Source organism: Melozone crissalis, unplaced genomic scaffold (assembly GCF_028551555.1).
Source record: "Melozone crissalis strain CALT ecotype California unplaced genomic scaffold, PUWL_Pcris_2 ptg000088l_1, whole genome shotgun sequence".
Lineage (NCBI taxonomy): Eukaryota > Metazoa > Chordata > Aves > Passeriformes > Passerellidae > Melozone > Melozone crissalis.
In genome coordinates, this window is record NW_026535865.1 from 4,191,551 (window position 1) to 4,205,734 (window position 14,184).

Here is a 14,184-nt window from a genome sequence, read left to right on the forward strand (position 1 = left end):
CTGCTGCTCCATGTTCCAATCCCAGCTCAGTCTGGTTCCATCCCTTTGGCCAAAGGGTTTGAGCCTCTGGCACAGCGGGGCTGGAGGCGGCCGCAGGAGCACCGTGGCTCCCCTGAGCTGACACTGCACAAACCCCATGTACCGGCACCGGTTCCCGGTGCTCCCGGCCGGAGCTGTCACACCGCAACTCCCCGGGCTGGACATCCCCGGTATCCGGTGAAACCGAGCCTTGAACGGGGAGAGCAGCGTGCGCAGCCCAACCCTTAGGAGCCACCGGAGGGTGCCCGCAGGAGAGGCGGCTCTGCCGTGGCCGGGGCCCTGAGGGGGAGGCGGCGCAGGGAGGAGGAGCCCGTTCGTTCCCCCGGGCTGTGCCGGGGTCTGACCGGGCGCTAGAACCGGTGCCGTTATTTTGGGGATGCCCTCGCAGTTGCTTGGCTGGGCAGGATGGGACGAGGTGCAGCCGGAACCGAGCGGAACAGGGGGAGCGGGGTCACCCCAAACCCGAAGCGGCTGCAGCGCGCGCCAAACGCGGCGGGCGGACCGTGAGGGCGGCGGGGCAGGGCCGCTCCCTGACGGGGCAGGGCCGGTCCCTGGTGAGAGGCAGGGCCGCTCCCCGGCGCGGCAGGGCCGCTCCCCGATGGGGCAGAGCCGGTCTCTGGTGGGGCAGGGCCAGTCTCTGGTGGGGCAGGGCCGCTCCCCGATGGGGCAGAGCCGCTCCCCGGCGGGGCAAGGCCGCTCCCCGATAGGGCAGGGCCGGTCCGTGCCGGTCCCGTCTCCATGACTCCCGCGTGCCCTTTGCCCTCCGCCCTTCACCGCCCTCTGCCCCGCCTCCGAGTGGTGATTGACAGCGCTCACAGCCAATCGTAGCGCGTCGCCGCCGTCAGCCCCGCCCTCAGTCGCGACGGACATCGCCTATGAACTATCGCATCTGAATTGCACCTCAATCCCCGCCCATAGAGCTGATGGACAGCTCGGTTAACCTATCACATAGCCCCGCCGCCGGCCGGGGTGGGTGGGAGGGACGTTCGTAACGAACCAACCGGAACCCGACGTGATGTAGCCGCGGCCAATCAGCGTTCGAGCGCTCGGGGACGGGGCCGACGGCGTGGCCAATGGGGGCGCGCGCCGGGGCGGCGCGAGGCGCGGAGCGGGGCGGGGGGGGCGGACGGAACGGCGGGGGCGGGCGGGGACAAGATGGCGGCAGCGGCGTCGGCGGCGCGCGCGCGGCGGGGCGGGCGGTAACGGGGCGGCGCGACCGGGACGAGGAACGGGACCGGGGCCGGGAGAGCGCCAGGGGGCAGCGGCCGAGGGGCGGCTCCTGAACTTGGGGGGACGCGGGAGGCGGCGGCTCGGCGGGGCGGAGCGCGGCGCCGGGGCCCGGCCCGGCTCCCCCGCCTGGCGACGGGGAGGGGGGACTCGGCCGCTCGCCCCCCCCTCCCCCAGTTCACCGTTCGGGCGGGTGGCAGCGGCCGGAGCTGCGTGCGGGGAAGGAGCCGGCCCGGGCCGGGAAGGGCCTGGAGGTCACCGAACCCTCCCTGGGAGTCCGTCCCGTCCCGTCCCGGCTCCGGCGCTGATTTTGTCGCACTGAAAGTGTCCTGTCCCCTGTCACTCCGCTCTGCTCTCCCGCCGTGCCCCGCCGCCAGCCCCGCTGACACCTGTGGGAGGTGCGGGAGGCACCGTCCGGGCCGGGTGGGCATCCTTAACCTCCCCACCTCTCTCCGTGAAGACCCGGACACCGGGCAGGAGATCCCCCGGGAGCAGCCGGGTGTTGGGGCACGGGGGGTCTCCCTGACCCCTCCCGGGATCAACGGGGGTTGTGTTGTCCTGCACCGCTGACACCCGGAGCAGAGGCGGTGGTGACACATCATGTGCCGGGCGCAATCCCGGTGGATGAAGGATGCCCCCGGGAGCTCTCGGTAGGCACCGAAGGCCTCAAACTTTTATAGGCGAAAGCGAAGACGCAAGAATTGTTTGGGAAAACTCCTTCAAGGAAACTTGCTTCCAGCTCCCCAACGGCTGAACCCCCGCCTCGGCCCGTGCTCCGGGGGGAGCGCACACCTTCCCACCCCGGCTGGAACCGTGAGCTCCTAGGCATGGAAAGTCACGAGAGGGACTGGGAGCTGCTCTGGTTCCACGGGGTGGCCTGACGGGCCCGGAGATGACCTAAGTCTGTAGGATCAAACTGGGCCCAGCCAAGGCCAGCTGACTGGGAAGTGCCCCCGGTAGCGGGACCGGGTCGGAAGCAACGCGAGTCCCGAACTGAGTGTGTCCCGTCACAGATTTATGTTCTTTTTCAAAGACATTCTGGATCCAGGCCGGGATCTTTTGGCATCCAATTGACCTGGAAGCAGCTCTTAGGTTTGGTTTTTCTTTTCTTTTTTTTTCCTTCTTTTTTTTTTCTTGGTTGTTTTTTTTTTATTATTATTATTATTCATGTTTGTACAATCTTCTGGATATTTTTTTCCCGAGAAGGAGTAAAAAGGGAGTGTTGGAAACTTAACAAAACAAGGATTAAAGCCTTGAGCGCTTAAGGAAAAAAAAAAAAAAAAAAAAAAAAACAGGTTAAGGAACTTAATCCAGGATGGATCTGCAGGAGCCCCAGCAGCTGGGAATGTTTGCAGAGAGCGAGCTGATGTCGGTGGGCATGGACACGTTCATCCACCGCATCGACTCCACCGAGGTCATTTACCAGCCCCGGCGCAAACGGGCCAAGCTCATCGGCAAGTACCTCATGGGAGACCTGCTGGGAGAGGGCTCCTACGGCAAAGTCAAGGAGATGCTGGACTCAGAGACCCTGTGCAGGAGAGCCGTCAAGATCCTGAAGAAGAAGAAGCTGCGCCGGATCCCCAACGGGGAGGCCAACGTGAAAAAGTGAGTAAGGAGCTCTGGGAGCTGGATGGGTGAGCTTGGTTCTTGTTCAGCAGCTGAGCTCTTGTTTTAGCTGACAGCGTGGATCTGCTGTGGAAGTGCTTCCTAATCCACAGGTATTTAGGAATCTCTTGCCTCTGAACAGCAGCCAGTGCTCTGGGTGAGGCTGGGCACAGGTTCCCAAGGGCTGGGACAGTCTGGGATACACCACTTTGGTGTCGTTTAATGGATAAAATGTTGTTTCTTAAAGCAGTTCCTCTGTGTCCTCTCAGCACCTGGGTGAGGTGAGACCTTACAAACACACCTGGTGTCCTCACAGGCTTATTCCTGTATCTGCCCAGGTGTTCCAAAGGTGTCCCCAGGTGTTCCCTGGAGCTCTCTGTGGTGGCAATTCCTCCTCCCACCCCTGTGGAAGATGGCTGAAACAGGATCCAATATATGGAGCACTCCATAGGCACAGGAAGTTTTGGGGTTTTTTCCTTGGCTTCGTTCCTAAGGTCCTTGGGAGTTAACTCAAGGCTCTCCCCAGCTGATTTCTGTGGCTGTAAACCGGGGCCAAGGGTTGTCAGCTCTCTGTGCCTCTGCCACACCTGGTTACTCAGGGTACAAAGCCCTCATGGAAGTGAACCCCAGGAGGGGCTGGATCCGTGGGGCTGCTGTGGGAACTCTCCCTGCCCTGGACCTCACAGCAGCCCTGCCAGGAGCTGCTTATCAGCCCTGCAGGAGCCTCTGCAGCCCAAACAACCCAGGAGGGTTTATCTAGGCTGGGAGGGAGAGCTCTGAGAGGTCGAGGATACTCTTGTGCTGTTCTGCTGTGGGTGAGCCCCGACCTGCAGAGCCCTGTGTCTGTCCCTCCGTTTGATTTCCCAGTTTAGCTGCGGGATATTTCACATCCTGTCCCAGCACTGCTGTCAGGGAGCTCTCTCACTTTGCCTTCCAACCTTTCTTGGCTGTGGAACAGTCACATCCCAAGGCTGGGACCTCCCTGTCTCTCTCCCTTCCTGGCTCGGGTTCAGGATCGAGCAAACTTGGTTAATGTGTAATAAAATGTTTCTTGTTTTTCTGGTGGAGGCTGAGTGCCCCGTCCCTGGGTCCCTCCACGGGCACATCCAGAGCTGCCACTGGGGAACCTGGAGATGGTTTCCTCCTTAGGGAAGCTTTCCATGTAAATTAGGTAAAAAGAGCTTGCCCACATCAGGAGAGTTCCCTGCTCTCAGAGCCATGGGAATGCTCCTGTGTCCTGAGGTGAACTCCGTGGAAGTTTTATTCACACCCAGAACGGGGCTGTGAGTATCAGATGGGTCATTAAAGGAGTTATTAAAAGGGACTTTCTGTGGACATTTCCTGGCTCAGCCCCACCTGCTCCAAAACACCAAGGCAGATTTTAGGTCTTGCCTTGTACCCAGGGGTTTAACTTTAGTTCAAGTTCCTATTTCTGTTCCCTCATCCTTTTCCCTCTGACCACCTATCCATGTGCTTTATCTGCTGCTTCAGTGGGGAATTTTAAGGCAAACTCTTGTATTTTGTGGTTCCCTGGTCCCTTGGCACTCTGAGCTTATCAGAATCCTTCAGCGCTGCTGTGAGAGGGAGTGAAAGCTGTGTCTGCTCTGAGTGTGAGATATGTGACCAAACAGGGTGGGAGGAACAAAGTGCTGTGGGGTCTCCAGGTAGTGCTGGACAGGACACTGACACAGTATTTTAATGTAAACATGGCCAGATTGCACTGGAATCTCATTTTGGGCAGCTTTGAGGAGTTTATGCCCAAAAACTGCTCCTGTGCACAGGACAGCAGGGAATCAGTTTGTGGGCTGGATCACACTGTTGGGCTCTGCTTTCTCTCTTGGAATCTGATCACTGAAGTGGTTTCCGGTGTTTCTCACCACACAGGGAAAAGCTGCACGTGAGGTTTGGGCTGTTGGGCAGAGGTGATTGAGTTACTGTGGTGGGCTCCTCCCTCAGAGCTGTGCTGATAGCACAGGAATGGAATTGTCCTCCGAGGAAATCCCTGGAAAACGGTTCCTAGACAGTGCCCCTTGGGTAATTCCACAAGCAGTAACACACAGGGAGTAATGAGAGTGCACTAATGTGCTGTGGAGGATCACACAGGTCTGAGCTGGGCCTTGGGCACCTGCAGGTGTTGGGCTGGAAATGGGATGTTAATGCCAACCTTGGGTCACTCCTTGCTGATATCCCAGGCCACAGGCTCATCTCTGCCCCAGCCCTGTTGTTCTGGAGACCCAGAAATTACAACTAAAATGTGTTTGGGACTTATATAAAATCAAATTATTTTTCTCTACTCCAAAACACTCCGCTTCTGCCCCAGGAAAACGAGCCCTGAAGGGCTCTCTGAGTCCTGGAGAGGATGTTGAGGGCTTAAACTTGTAAGACACAATTTCCTTAAATCTGTTGGGACAATAATTTCTCTATAGAGCAGGTGGAGGTGGCTCAGTCAGGCAGACACTGCAGAATCTCATCCCTGCAAAAAAAAAAGGAGTTTAGTGGAATTGCCAAAAAAAAAGGCAGGAAAACCTGGCAGCCTGTGGCTGCAGCAGCAGCAGAGGTTTAATAACGCTGTGTGCTAATAGCCTGACACGTTAATTAAGTGTTTGGGGCTCTGTGGGATCCCAAGTGCCCTGTGCTGTACTTACCACCTCAGCAATTGCTCTGCTTGGAATTTGTGCTCCTTGGAATTCCTCAGAGGGTTGTCCTGGGTTATGGGGCTGTGCTGTGGCAGTTCCTGGGGTCTGCAAGTCCCAGGAGCTGGAACCTCCAAACAGGGACAGATTTGCTGGAAGCCCTGGAGGTGTGAGCTCAGGTGGGAATGAGCTGATCCCTCCTCCTCAGAGATGTGTTCCCCTTGGCTCAAGGGTTTCCTCTGCTGAGCTGGGTGTTTGCTCGGGTTGGGAGGTGAAATGCTGGCACCTGGAAGAGCCCAGAATTCCATATTCTGATGGATATAGAATTTGGAATGCCAGACATCGCTGCAGGAGCAGGATGTGGATGAACTCTTGGGACTAGGAAAGGGAAAAAGTGACACTGAAATCTTCCTGGCACTTCCAGCCAGTCCTGGATCAGGTGCTGCACTCCCTAAGCTTTCAGGATGTTGTGGGAAGGCAAAACCAAAGGAAGGCAATGAATCTTTTGGCTGTGTTTTGTTAGGCTGGGAACAAGCTGTAGGAAGAACACTGCATCTCACAGTGGAGATATCCAGAAAGGAGAATCTGCCTTTCCAGGCTGCCTTTGGCATCTTCCGAAATGCTGTGGCCCATGGAACAAGGGGGCAGCTTTGCTATTTACAGTTCTGAGCAGCAACACCCCCTGTTTAAAGCAGGTACCTTGCAGGGGATAAATCTTAATCCACCAGGATGAGCTTAATGGATCTGACAGAGCTCGAGTTAGGTCTTTTTTCCCCCTTGTCTCCTTCCAAGGAGGGTGCACTTGGAAGCAGCCTTGGTTTCTGGCAATCTGTCTGCTCACACACTTGCAGTGGGGTTTTCTTGGTAGTTTTGGAAGGAAAAAAAATCAAATTTAGGCCTGTTCTGAGGAGGTGAGACCTCTGTTCCCCTACTCGAGGGGTTTGCAAAGTGAGATGGGATTGGAGGTGACTGAGCTGGCTGTCCCTGCTCCTCAGGCATTCCAGAGCCAAAGAGGGGCTAAAAATAGAAGTAATCTTTCCTCTGGGAAAAGGGTGGCTTGGCCTGTGCCCCAGGGGTGGGGGCACTGCCCTGGCATTTTGGATTGGTTCACGGAGTCCTCCTGAGGGGGGGAAAATCATCACAGAAATATGAGATATTTATTTGTAGGAATGAGTGTTTGGGCTTCTGAGTTGTATTACAGGGAATGAGCTGTTGGGATCAGGATTTTAAATGTGTTCCCAACATTTTGGGCCTAAAGTTGTGTTTGAGTGTGTTTGCTCTCCTCTGGCAGCCCTGGTTGGAGCCCTCAGCCCTCTCCCTTTGTGCTGCAGGATCTCCTCAGCTCCACACTGACACTGGCTGCTGTTCCTTGTGCTAATTTAATCCACTTCAGCCCTTTGGTCATTCCTATAATTAGACTTGTCTGCCATGTCCACACAATACTTGGGAGTTTTGCTGTGGTATCCTGGGTCTCTGCTCAGCTCTTGGTGGTTTCTTCCAAATCCAGAGCTGAGAAAGGAGTCTCTGGCCTTAATTTTGGTAGTGAAATAATTCACACTGCTCAGGCATCCTTAAAAGATCAGTAAGGATTCTCCTTGCACTCCTGGATCAGAGAACCCCTTTCCAAGGAGCAGCTCCTGGTTGTTGCTCAGCCTTTGTGCTGGCCCCAGCTCATTACTGGAGCTGCTAATTGTGCCCATGAGGGGCTCTGAGCTGCCTTTGGGCAGGGGCTCTCACTTCCAAAGCTGTGCTCAGAATTCCTTGTAATGCTGCTTCCCAGAGGCTGAGCTGATGAAGTGTGACCACACTGCTGAAAGCACTCACCAGATCATTCTGGGAAGGAGAATTTGGGAGCTCAGCACAGCCCAGGATGGAGCAGCAGCAGAACAAAGTGAAAAGCAGGACGTGCACTGCCAGGCACCAACAGAACCACCCTGACCTGACTGTCCTGCTCTGCCTGTCTCTCCACAGCTGGCACCCAGTGGGATTTTGCAGGATGAGTTTAATGCAAAAGAGACTAAAGTGTGGTTTGGGGCAGGTATAAAATCCCTGGAGCCAAAGATCAGAGCAGGTGACAGAAGGTGGCATTCAAGGGGCTGTTCCCCAAGCCAAGGGAAGGTGGCTCCTCACTGTTTTTATTTATTCCCCACAAACACAAAATTCACTTCAGGTCTCTGAGCCATTCAGTCAAGTTAAGTTTGGGTGAAATTTTGGAAGAAATTGAGTTAGGAATAAGCTTTTTAAATATAACTTTTCCTTGTCTCTTCCTGCAGGGAGATCCAGCTCCTGCGGAGATTACGGCACAAAAACGTCATCCAGCTGGTGGATGTGTTGTACAACGAGGAGAAACAGAAAATATATCCTTTTGCACAGGGCTGTTGGTCAGGTTTGAGCTTCCACTGTTCTCTGTTCTAGTTCTGCTTTTGGAAAAGCCCTTTTGGATGTTTCTTAAGCTTAAATTTTTGCAGCTAAATTGCTTTCGCTGCTAATAACCATCCTGCCCACCTGGCAGACTTTGCACACAAACACAAATTCACACAGGCTCTGATCAAGGCAATTTTATCCTCACTTTGCTGGATTTTGAGAGCACTTTTGTCTGGAACCAGTGTGGAAGTTCCTGGAGCTGATCCCTTGTAGCATATGTTATAAATGGATCCTTTTATTTTTGACAGTGTTTTCTAACTACTGTCTTCTTATTACAGTACTCCAGAAAAGGAGTAATTTAATTGTGTGCATTAATTAGATCAAACACTCTGCCACCAGATCATTAGGATAAAGGAGTGTGACAGCTTCTGCTCGTTCTGTGGCCTCTGCAGAGTGAGGGGACTGCAAGTCAATTATTGATAGAGAGGTCCTGGTTAATTAGGTAGAAGGGAGGAGGCAGCAGGGGGAAAAGGAGCCCGAGAGAGACATCGTGTGTTGGTACCAGGTGATGACAACACAAAACCATCACTGGGAAATGGGATCTCTCCAAGGATGCTCCTTGCTGGACTTGGAGCAGTGCTGGTCCAGAGTTGGTTTTCAGTGCTTTTCCCTTGCAAGGATAGATTGACTTTGTTATTTTTATCTTTATCTGCTTCTACACTCTCACGAAGTTTGTTCCTCCCTGTGCTGATTCTGGCAGTAACTGGGGGAATTTGTTTTCACTGGAATCAGTGAAATCATCCATGATTTTGTTCAAGCCCTTCCCCAGCTCCTGACAGGCACTGCCTGGGCTGTGGTAGAGCAGACCTTGAGCAGCCACATGAGGAACAATTTTGGGAACAGATCCAGCAGAAAAGGGACTGTATCCCTGAGGCTGCCCTGGGGGCAGGGCCCTGAGTCATGCTCAGGGCTATGTTGGTTCCTGGCAGGATGCAGAGTTGGGATTTAGGGGGAGATGTCAACTTTCCTATTGGTGATTAAAGAGAAAAATCCCAATTTCCAGAACAAGCACTGTGGGATTGGAAATTGGAGCTGTGGAAGGAAGGATTCTGTCCCCACCTGAGTGTATAGAAAAATCCTCATTTCCAGAACAAGCACTGTGGGATTGGAAATTGGGGCTGTGGAAGGAAGGATTCTGTCCCCACCTGAGTGTTCTGTTGCTGGTGGAAGTGCACTGCAGGCTTGAGCTGTTTGTCATAGAGTCACAGAATGGCTTGGGTTAAAAAGGACATTAAAGCTCATCCCATCCCACCCCTGCCATGAGCAGTGACACCTTCCACTATCCCAGGTTGCTCCAAGCCCTGTCCAGCCTGGCCTTGGACACTTCCAGGGATGCAGGGGCAGCCACAGCTTCTCAGGGAAACCTCTGCCAGGGCCTCACCATCCTCACAGGGAAGATTTTTTCCCGAATCTCCCATCTAACCCACGTCTCTGTCAGTGTGAAGCGATTTCCCCGTGTCCTGTCACTGTGTCCTCTTCTGAAAAATCCCTCTCCATCTTTCTTGTAGGCTCCCTTCAGGTTAAAACAGCATTTGAACACCTATTAAAAACCTTCAGTGATTTTTTTGTGGGAAAGGGAAAGCTGTGGCAACTGGATTAAAAATATCAATGGCTTTTAGTATTTAAGTTTGCTGGCCTGCTGTGGCTGGGAGTGCAGAGCCAGTGGTGAATGGAGAGCTCATCCAGGCAGAAAATGAACCCAGTTCCATGAGCAGCATCCCAGGGATCCCATTACCAGTGTGTGGAGCTGAGTGTGGGAGCAGAAACCCTTGAGGAGGAGAACTGAGAGCTTGGGGCACCTGTAACAGATCTGCTCCAGCCTGGAAGTCTGTTCTCTAATCTGATTGATCAACCTGAGGGGGATCAGTGACCAGGGAGGGGTGAGGAGCAGCCTGGCTGTTAATGACACCCAGCCAGGGCTGTCCTTGAGCCTCTTTGCTCCCCTGGAGCTGCTCTGGATTATCCACCACCACTGTTATTCTCCTGACAGTGGGAGAGTTGATATATTCCAAATCACTGTGATAGGAGCAGTTCACAGATTTCTTCCAGGGTAGGAATGAATTTTGGGAGCTCTCTCTTCTATTCTTGCTTTGATTGATTTACTGAGAATCTTTATGCGCATCATAAATTCTGGTTTAGGGTAAATTTAGAGTATTTTAGGGTCTCTCATGGGGAATGGAGCAGGAATTTAATGAGTTTTCAGTGTTTGGAGCTGCTAGATGGAACAGAGGGCCGCAGAGTCTTCAGCCCAGATCCCACCCAGGGCAGGAGTCTCCCTTCTGCCTCTTCTACCTCAGGTGGCTTCTTGGGGCAAAAGTAATTTATTTTGGGTTTAGGTTAAGAAAGCAACTGCCTGGAGGAATAACTGACCATGCTCAGGAGGGAGCCCTGGCAGCTCTGCTCTGTCAGGACACTCCCCAATGTCCCAAGGTCTGTTCTCCCAGGCCCCTCCAAGCCAAATTTTGCCTTCAAAAGCCCAGGGAGAAGAGAAAACAGGCAACTACAACATCAGGCAGTCTGGTTCCCATTTTTTTTGGCCCCAGAATTAAAGCTTACAGAGATAAAAACTGGAATATGCTGCAAGGGAGCAAATGCTGCAAAGTGCCAGCCGCTCTTGGCGTTCTGTTTTTATCTATGTGATTTCACAAAGCTTCTCAGCTCTCCAAGGATCCTTTTTCCTGCTACTGGAATACTCCTGCGGAGCTGGGGGTAAGCAGCAGCTGTTCCACAGAGCGCACAACTGGATTGTTTGGGATGGGGAGTGAGGAATAACCAACTTTGGGGAAGGTGGTGGGAGCTCACTTTGAGCTGCAGAACACCCAGGGCACTGGAGGAATGGGCTGCAGCTCTTTTGCCAGGGATTTCCCAACTTTCTGTGCCCACTTCAAGGTATTTCCCTGTTCTCTGTCATGCCTGTGAGATCTCCAGCTCATTTTCTGTGGAGTTCCCATCCTGTTCCAGATCTGGTCATGGAGTTCCCATCCTGTTCCAGGTCTGGCCACGGAGCTGCAGATGCTCATTTGGCAGAAGGATTTTCCTGTAGGTGCTTTCCTGTCCTGTGGGAGCTGGAGGAACATTCCCTCAGCACTTGGGAAGTGCAGCCATTCCCTCTGAGGGGTGTTTAACACTGAGTGTTAACCCTGGAGCTTCCTTAACTCTGCCCTCACGTATATGGTGATGGAGTACTGTGTGTGTGGGATGCAGGAAATGCTGGACAGTGTCCCAGAAAAGAGGTTTCCAGTGTTTCAGGCTCACGGGTAAGTTCTGTTCCTCTCCCCACTGTGTTCTCTCGAGTTCACTCTGCTCAGACTGTGTTTGAAAGCAAACCTGGCTTTGTGCAATAATTTCATATTTTACACCCATGCAAAAGAAGTGAAAAGCTCTTGAAGTGGCCAGCAGGGATTGCCCTTAGATTCTGGGAAGAAAACCATCATTCTATTGATTTTTCTGTTATTTTTTATTTTACTTCCTGAGCTGCCCAACAGCCCCCCCTGTTCCCTGTGCTCTTGCCTTGCCAAGGGGTGTGAGGGGGGAATCTCCTGCCTAAATGGAGGTCAAGCCACAGTTCAGCATCAGAAAATACTTTAAAGGCCTTGGGATGGATTAGGGATTGGCAATATCCAGCATGATCTGGTAGCTGGAGTAGTTAGCTGGGATAAGCTGGAGCCCCTTTTACTCTTCAAGGAATGAAACATGAGAATTCTGGGAATAGATAACAAAAACATTGTCAGGATCAAATCAGGGCAGAGCAGCAAATCTGTGGCAACTACATCATTTTATAGTCATATTGTCATTTTAGTTTAAGAGATCTCTGAGATTACAGACAGCCTAAGTGAAATTCAGGCACATTAATGTTATTTCTGGGTATTATGAGATGAAACACTTGCCTCTACAACTGCCAGGCTGCATGTGGGTTACGATGATGCCCCAGAGTCTCTGACCACAGCAAAAAGCTCCTTTCTACTGGCTAAAACTGTTTGATTTATTTTTCCCCTCTCCCTCTCTCTGCAGGTACTTTTGTCAGCTTATAGATGGCTTAGAGTACTTGCACAGCCAAGGGATTGTCCACAAGGATATAAAACCTGGGAACCTCCTGCTAACAACCAATGGGACACTAAAAATATCTGATTTAGGAGTAGCAGAGGTATGTGGGAAGCACAGCAAAATCAGAATGGGACATTCTAGATTGAGGTCACCTCTGTGGTGTCATTGATTTATTGTGCATTTAGGCTTTTGTTCTGTTGCACTTGCAGAGTGCTCTGAGTGGCTCTGAATATTTATTGCAATTGGCAAAGCACTTCTTTTGGTAACAGCATGAAACCTCTGCTCAGGAAACACAGAGAGAAGGAAGATGTCAATCGTGGATGAGCCCAAAAGTGGGGGGAAATGGGGATAAGCTGCATAACCTTATCCTTCTTTTTATATGGAATCTCTCTTAGGTAGGAGAGGTGCAAGAATTGTCACTGTGGCGTGTGGCTGCTGTGGTGGCATGACCTTATCACCTGTAGATGTTCAGTAGAGGAGTTTTCCCCTTTTGTTTCCCAGGTGGAACTTTTCCAAGAGTCACAGTTTGTTTTCCTTGGAAGGCTGACACTGTTTGGTCTCTCCTGCCTCAGGCATTGCATCCGTTTGCAGAGGACGACACGTGCAGGACGAGCCAAGGGTCGCCAGCATTCCAGCCCCCAGAAATTGCCAATGGCCTTGACACCTTTTCAGGCTTTAAAGTCGACATCTGGTCTGCAGGGGTGACACTGTGAGTGCCCAGGAACTTCACAATTAATGACACCCTCAGATAGCTCAGTGCTGGCCCAGCTCTGTCATCACTGCTCTTGTGAGGGGGGTGCTGCTCACTCCTGCGGGTGGGTTGATGCTCCCCAAAGTATCTGTAATTCTGCACAAGGGGATCTTTGCTCTCCATGAGTGACTCTGCAGCTGTTGCTCAGCTCCCAGAGGCACAGCCAGGGCAGTAACAGAAGCCACAAGTATCTCCAGTATTTATTTTTAAGTTTTTGCTGTCCCAGACTGTGATGAAGGCGGGCTAAACTTAAAGAAGTTTTGCACATACTGCCAAATACTCCTCTTTTGGTTTCCCCTTTGCTGCTTTTGGCTTATGTAGTCAGGTAAAAACTGAGTACCTGTGGGCTGCTTCTCATCCTGCTTCTCCTTCTGCCTTCACAGATACAACATCACAACGGGTCTGTACCCTTTTGAAGGGGATAATATCTATAAATTATTTGAAAACATCGGGAAAGGCGACTACACAATTCCAGAGGATTGTGGTCCTCCACTCTCAGACTTATTGAGAGGTGAGTCTTCCCAGCTGGTTCCAAAAGGGGTAACATTTATAGATGCAACAACTCCTCAGCTTGCACAGTGCCAGAGCTTCCTTCCAAGTGTCTTGTGGGGATATGGGATCCTTTTAGTCATGGAGGTTATATTATAGCCTTACAAGACTCTGGCAGATCTCCAGCACTGGTGTTTTCCTGAGATCCACCAATGCCCTGCACAGCTCACAGCCACTGCTGGATAGAGTTGGTTCTTGCATTGCTGCCTGTGCTCTGAGAAGCTTTTACATCTAAAGGCAAAGCCCACAAGGGGTTAAATTTAAAATGGCATAATGGCATTGATGCGGGTTTGGACAGAGAGCACTCAGATGCTGTGTCCAGGCTTTCTCTAATGTCACACACTGAGTACTCAGGGCTGCTGTCCCTCCTCATCAGCCTCACCTCTGGACTTGTCTCAAGTCCCATTTGTTTCCTTCCCCCCAAATTCAGAGCTGCAGGATATTGGAGCAGTGCCCAGTTTCACAGCAGGGCTGGGATAGGACCACGAGGACCAGGAGAGTGGCACTTTCTGGGGAGAAAGTCGTGGGGTTTTTTTTATTTTTTTATTCCCATCACTTATTTCAGCAGCTTGATGTTTAGTGCTGAAGAGTCTCTACCTGTGGAAGCTGAGTCAGGCAGGGCAGCAGTTGTGCTGTGCAGCCTGGTGAGCCTCTTCGGCAGGAGCTGGGATGCAATTCCAACCTGTGGGAGAGCCTGACCAGCATTCCCAGTGCCTCCTCTCCAGCAGAACAGCCGGGTGCTGCTGTGCTCCCCAGCCCTCAGCACAGGCCCATCCTCTGCTTTCTCCTCAGCTCTTTGTGAGCAGTCAGCCCTCAGATTCAGGATGTTTGCAGTTCCCTCGGGGCTGGGTGCAGGTCCCCAGCTCCTGACTCAGTTCAGGTTCCTGGCGGCTTGGTGCAGGTCCCCTGGCT

General features: G+C 52.5%; 1 protein-coding gene across 1 annotated transcript in view; it reads left to right on the forward strand.

The window, feature by feature from the left end:
- Positions 1–1,396: 1,396 nt before the first annotated feature.
- Positions 1,397–14,184, forward strand: part of STK11 (serine/threonine kinase 11) — a 32,220-nt gene continuing 19,432 nt past the window's right edge. The window contains exons 1-6 of the mRNA XM_054291152.1: positions 1,397–2,871; positions 7,778–7,861; positions 11,096–11,185; positions 11,940–12,072; positions 12,545–12,681; positions 13,107–13,234. Of these exons, the coding sequence (XP_054147127.1) occupies positions 2,582–2,871; positions 7,778–7,861; positions 11,096–11,185; positions 11,940–12,072; positions 12,545–12,681; positions 13,107–13,234 (862 nt within the window). The 5' untranslated portion in view covers positions 1,397–2,581. The remainder of the gene's footprint in view (positions 2,872–7,777; positions 7,862–11,095; positions 11,186–11,939; positions 12,073–12,544; positions 12,682–13,106; positions 13,235–14,184) is intronic.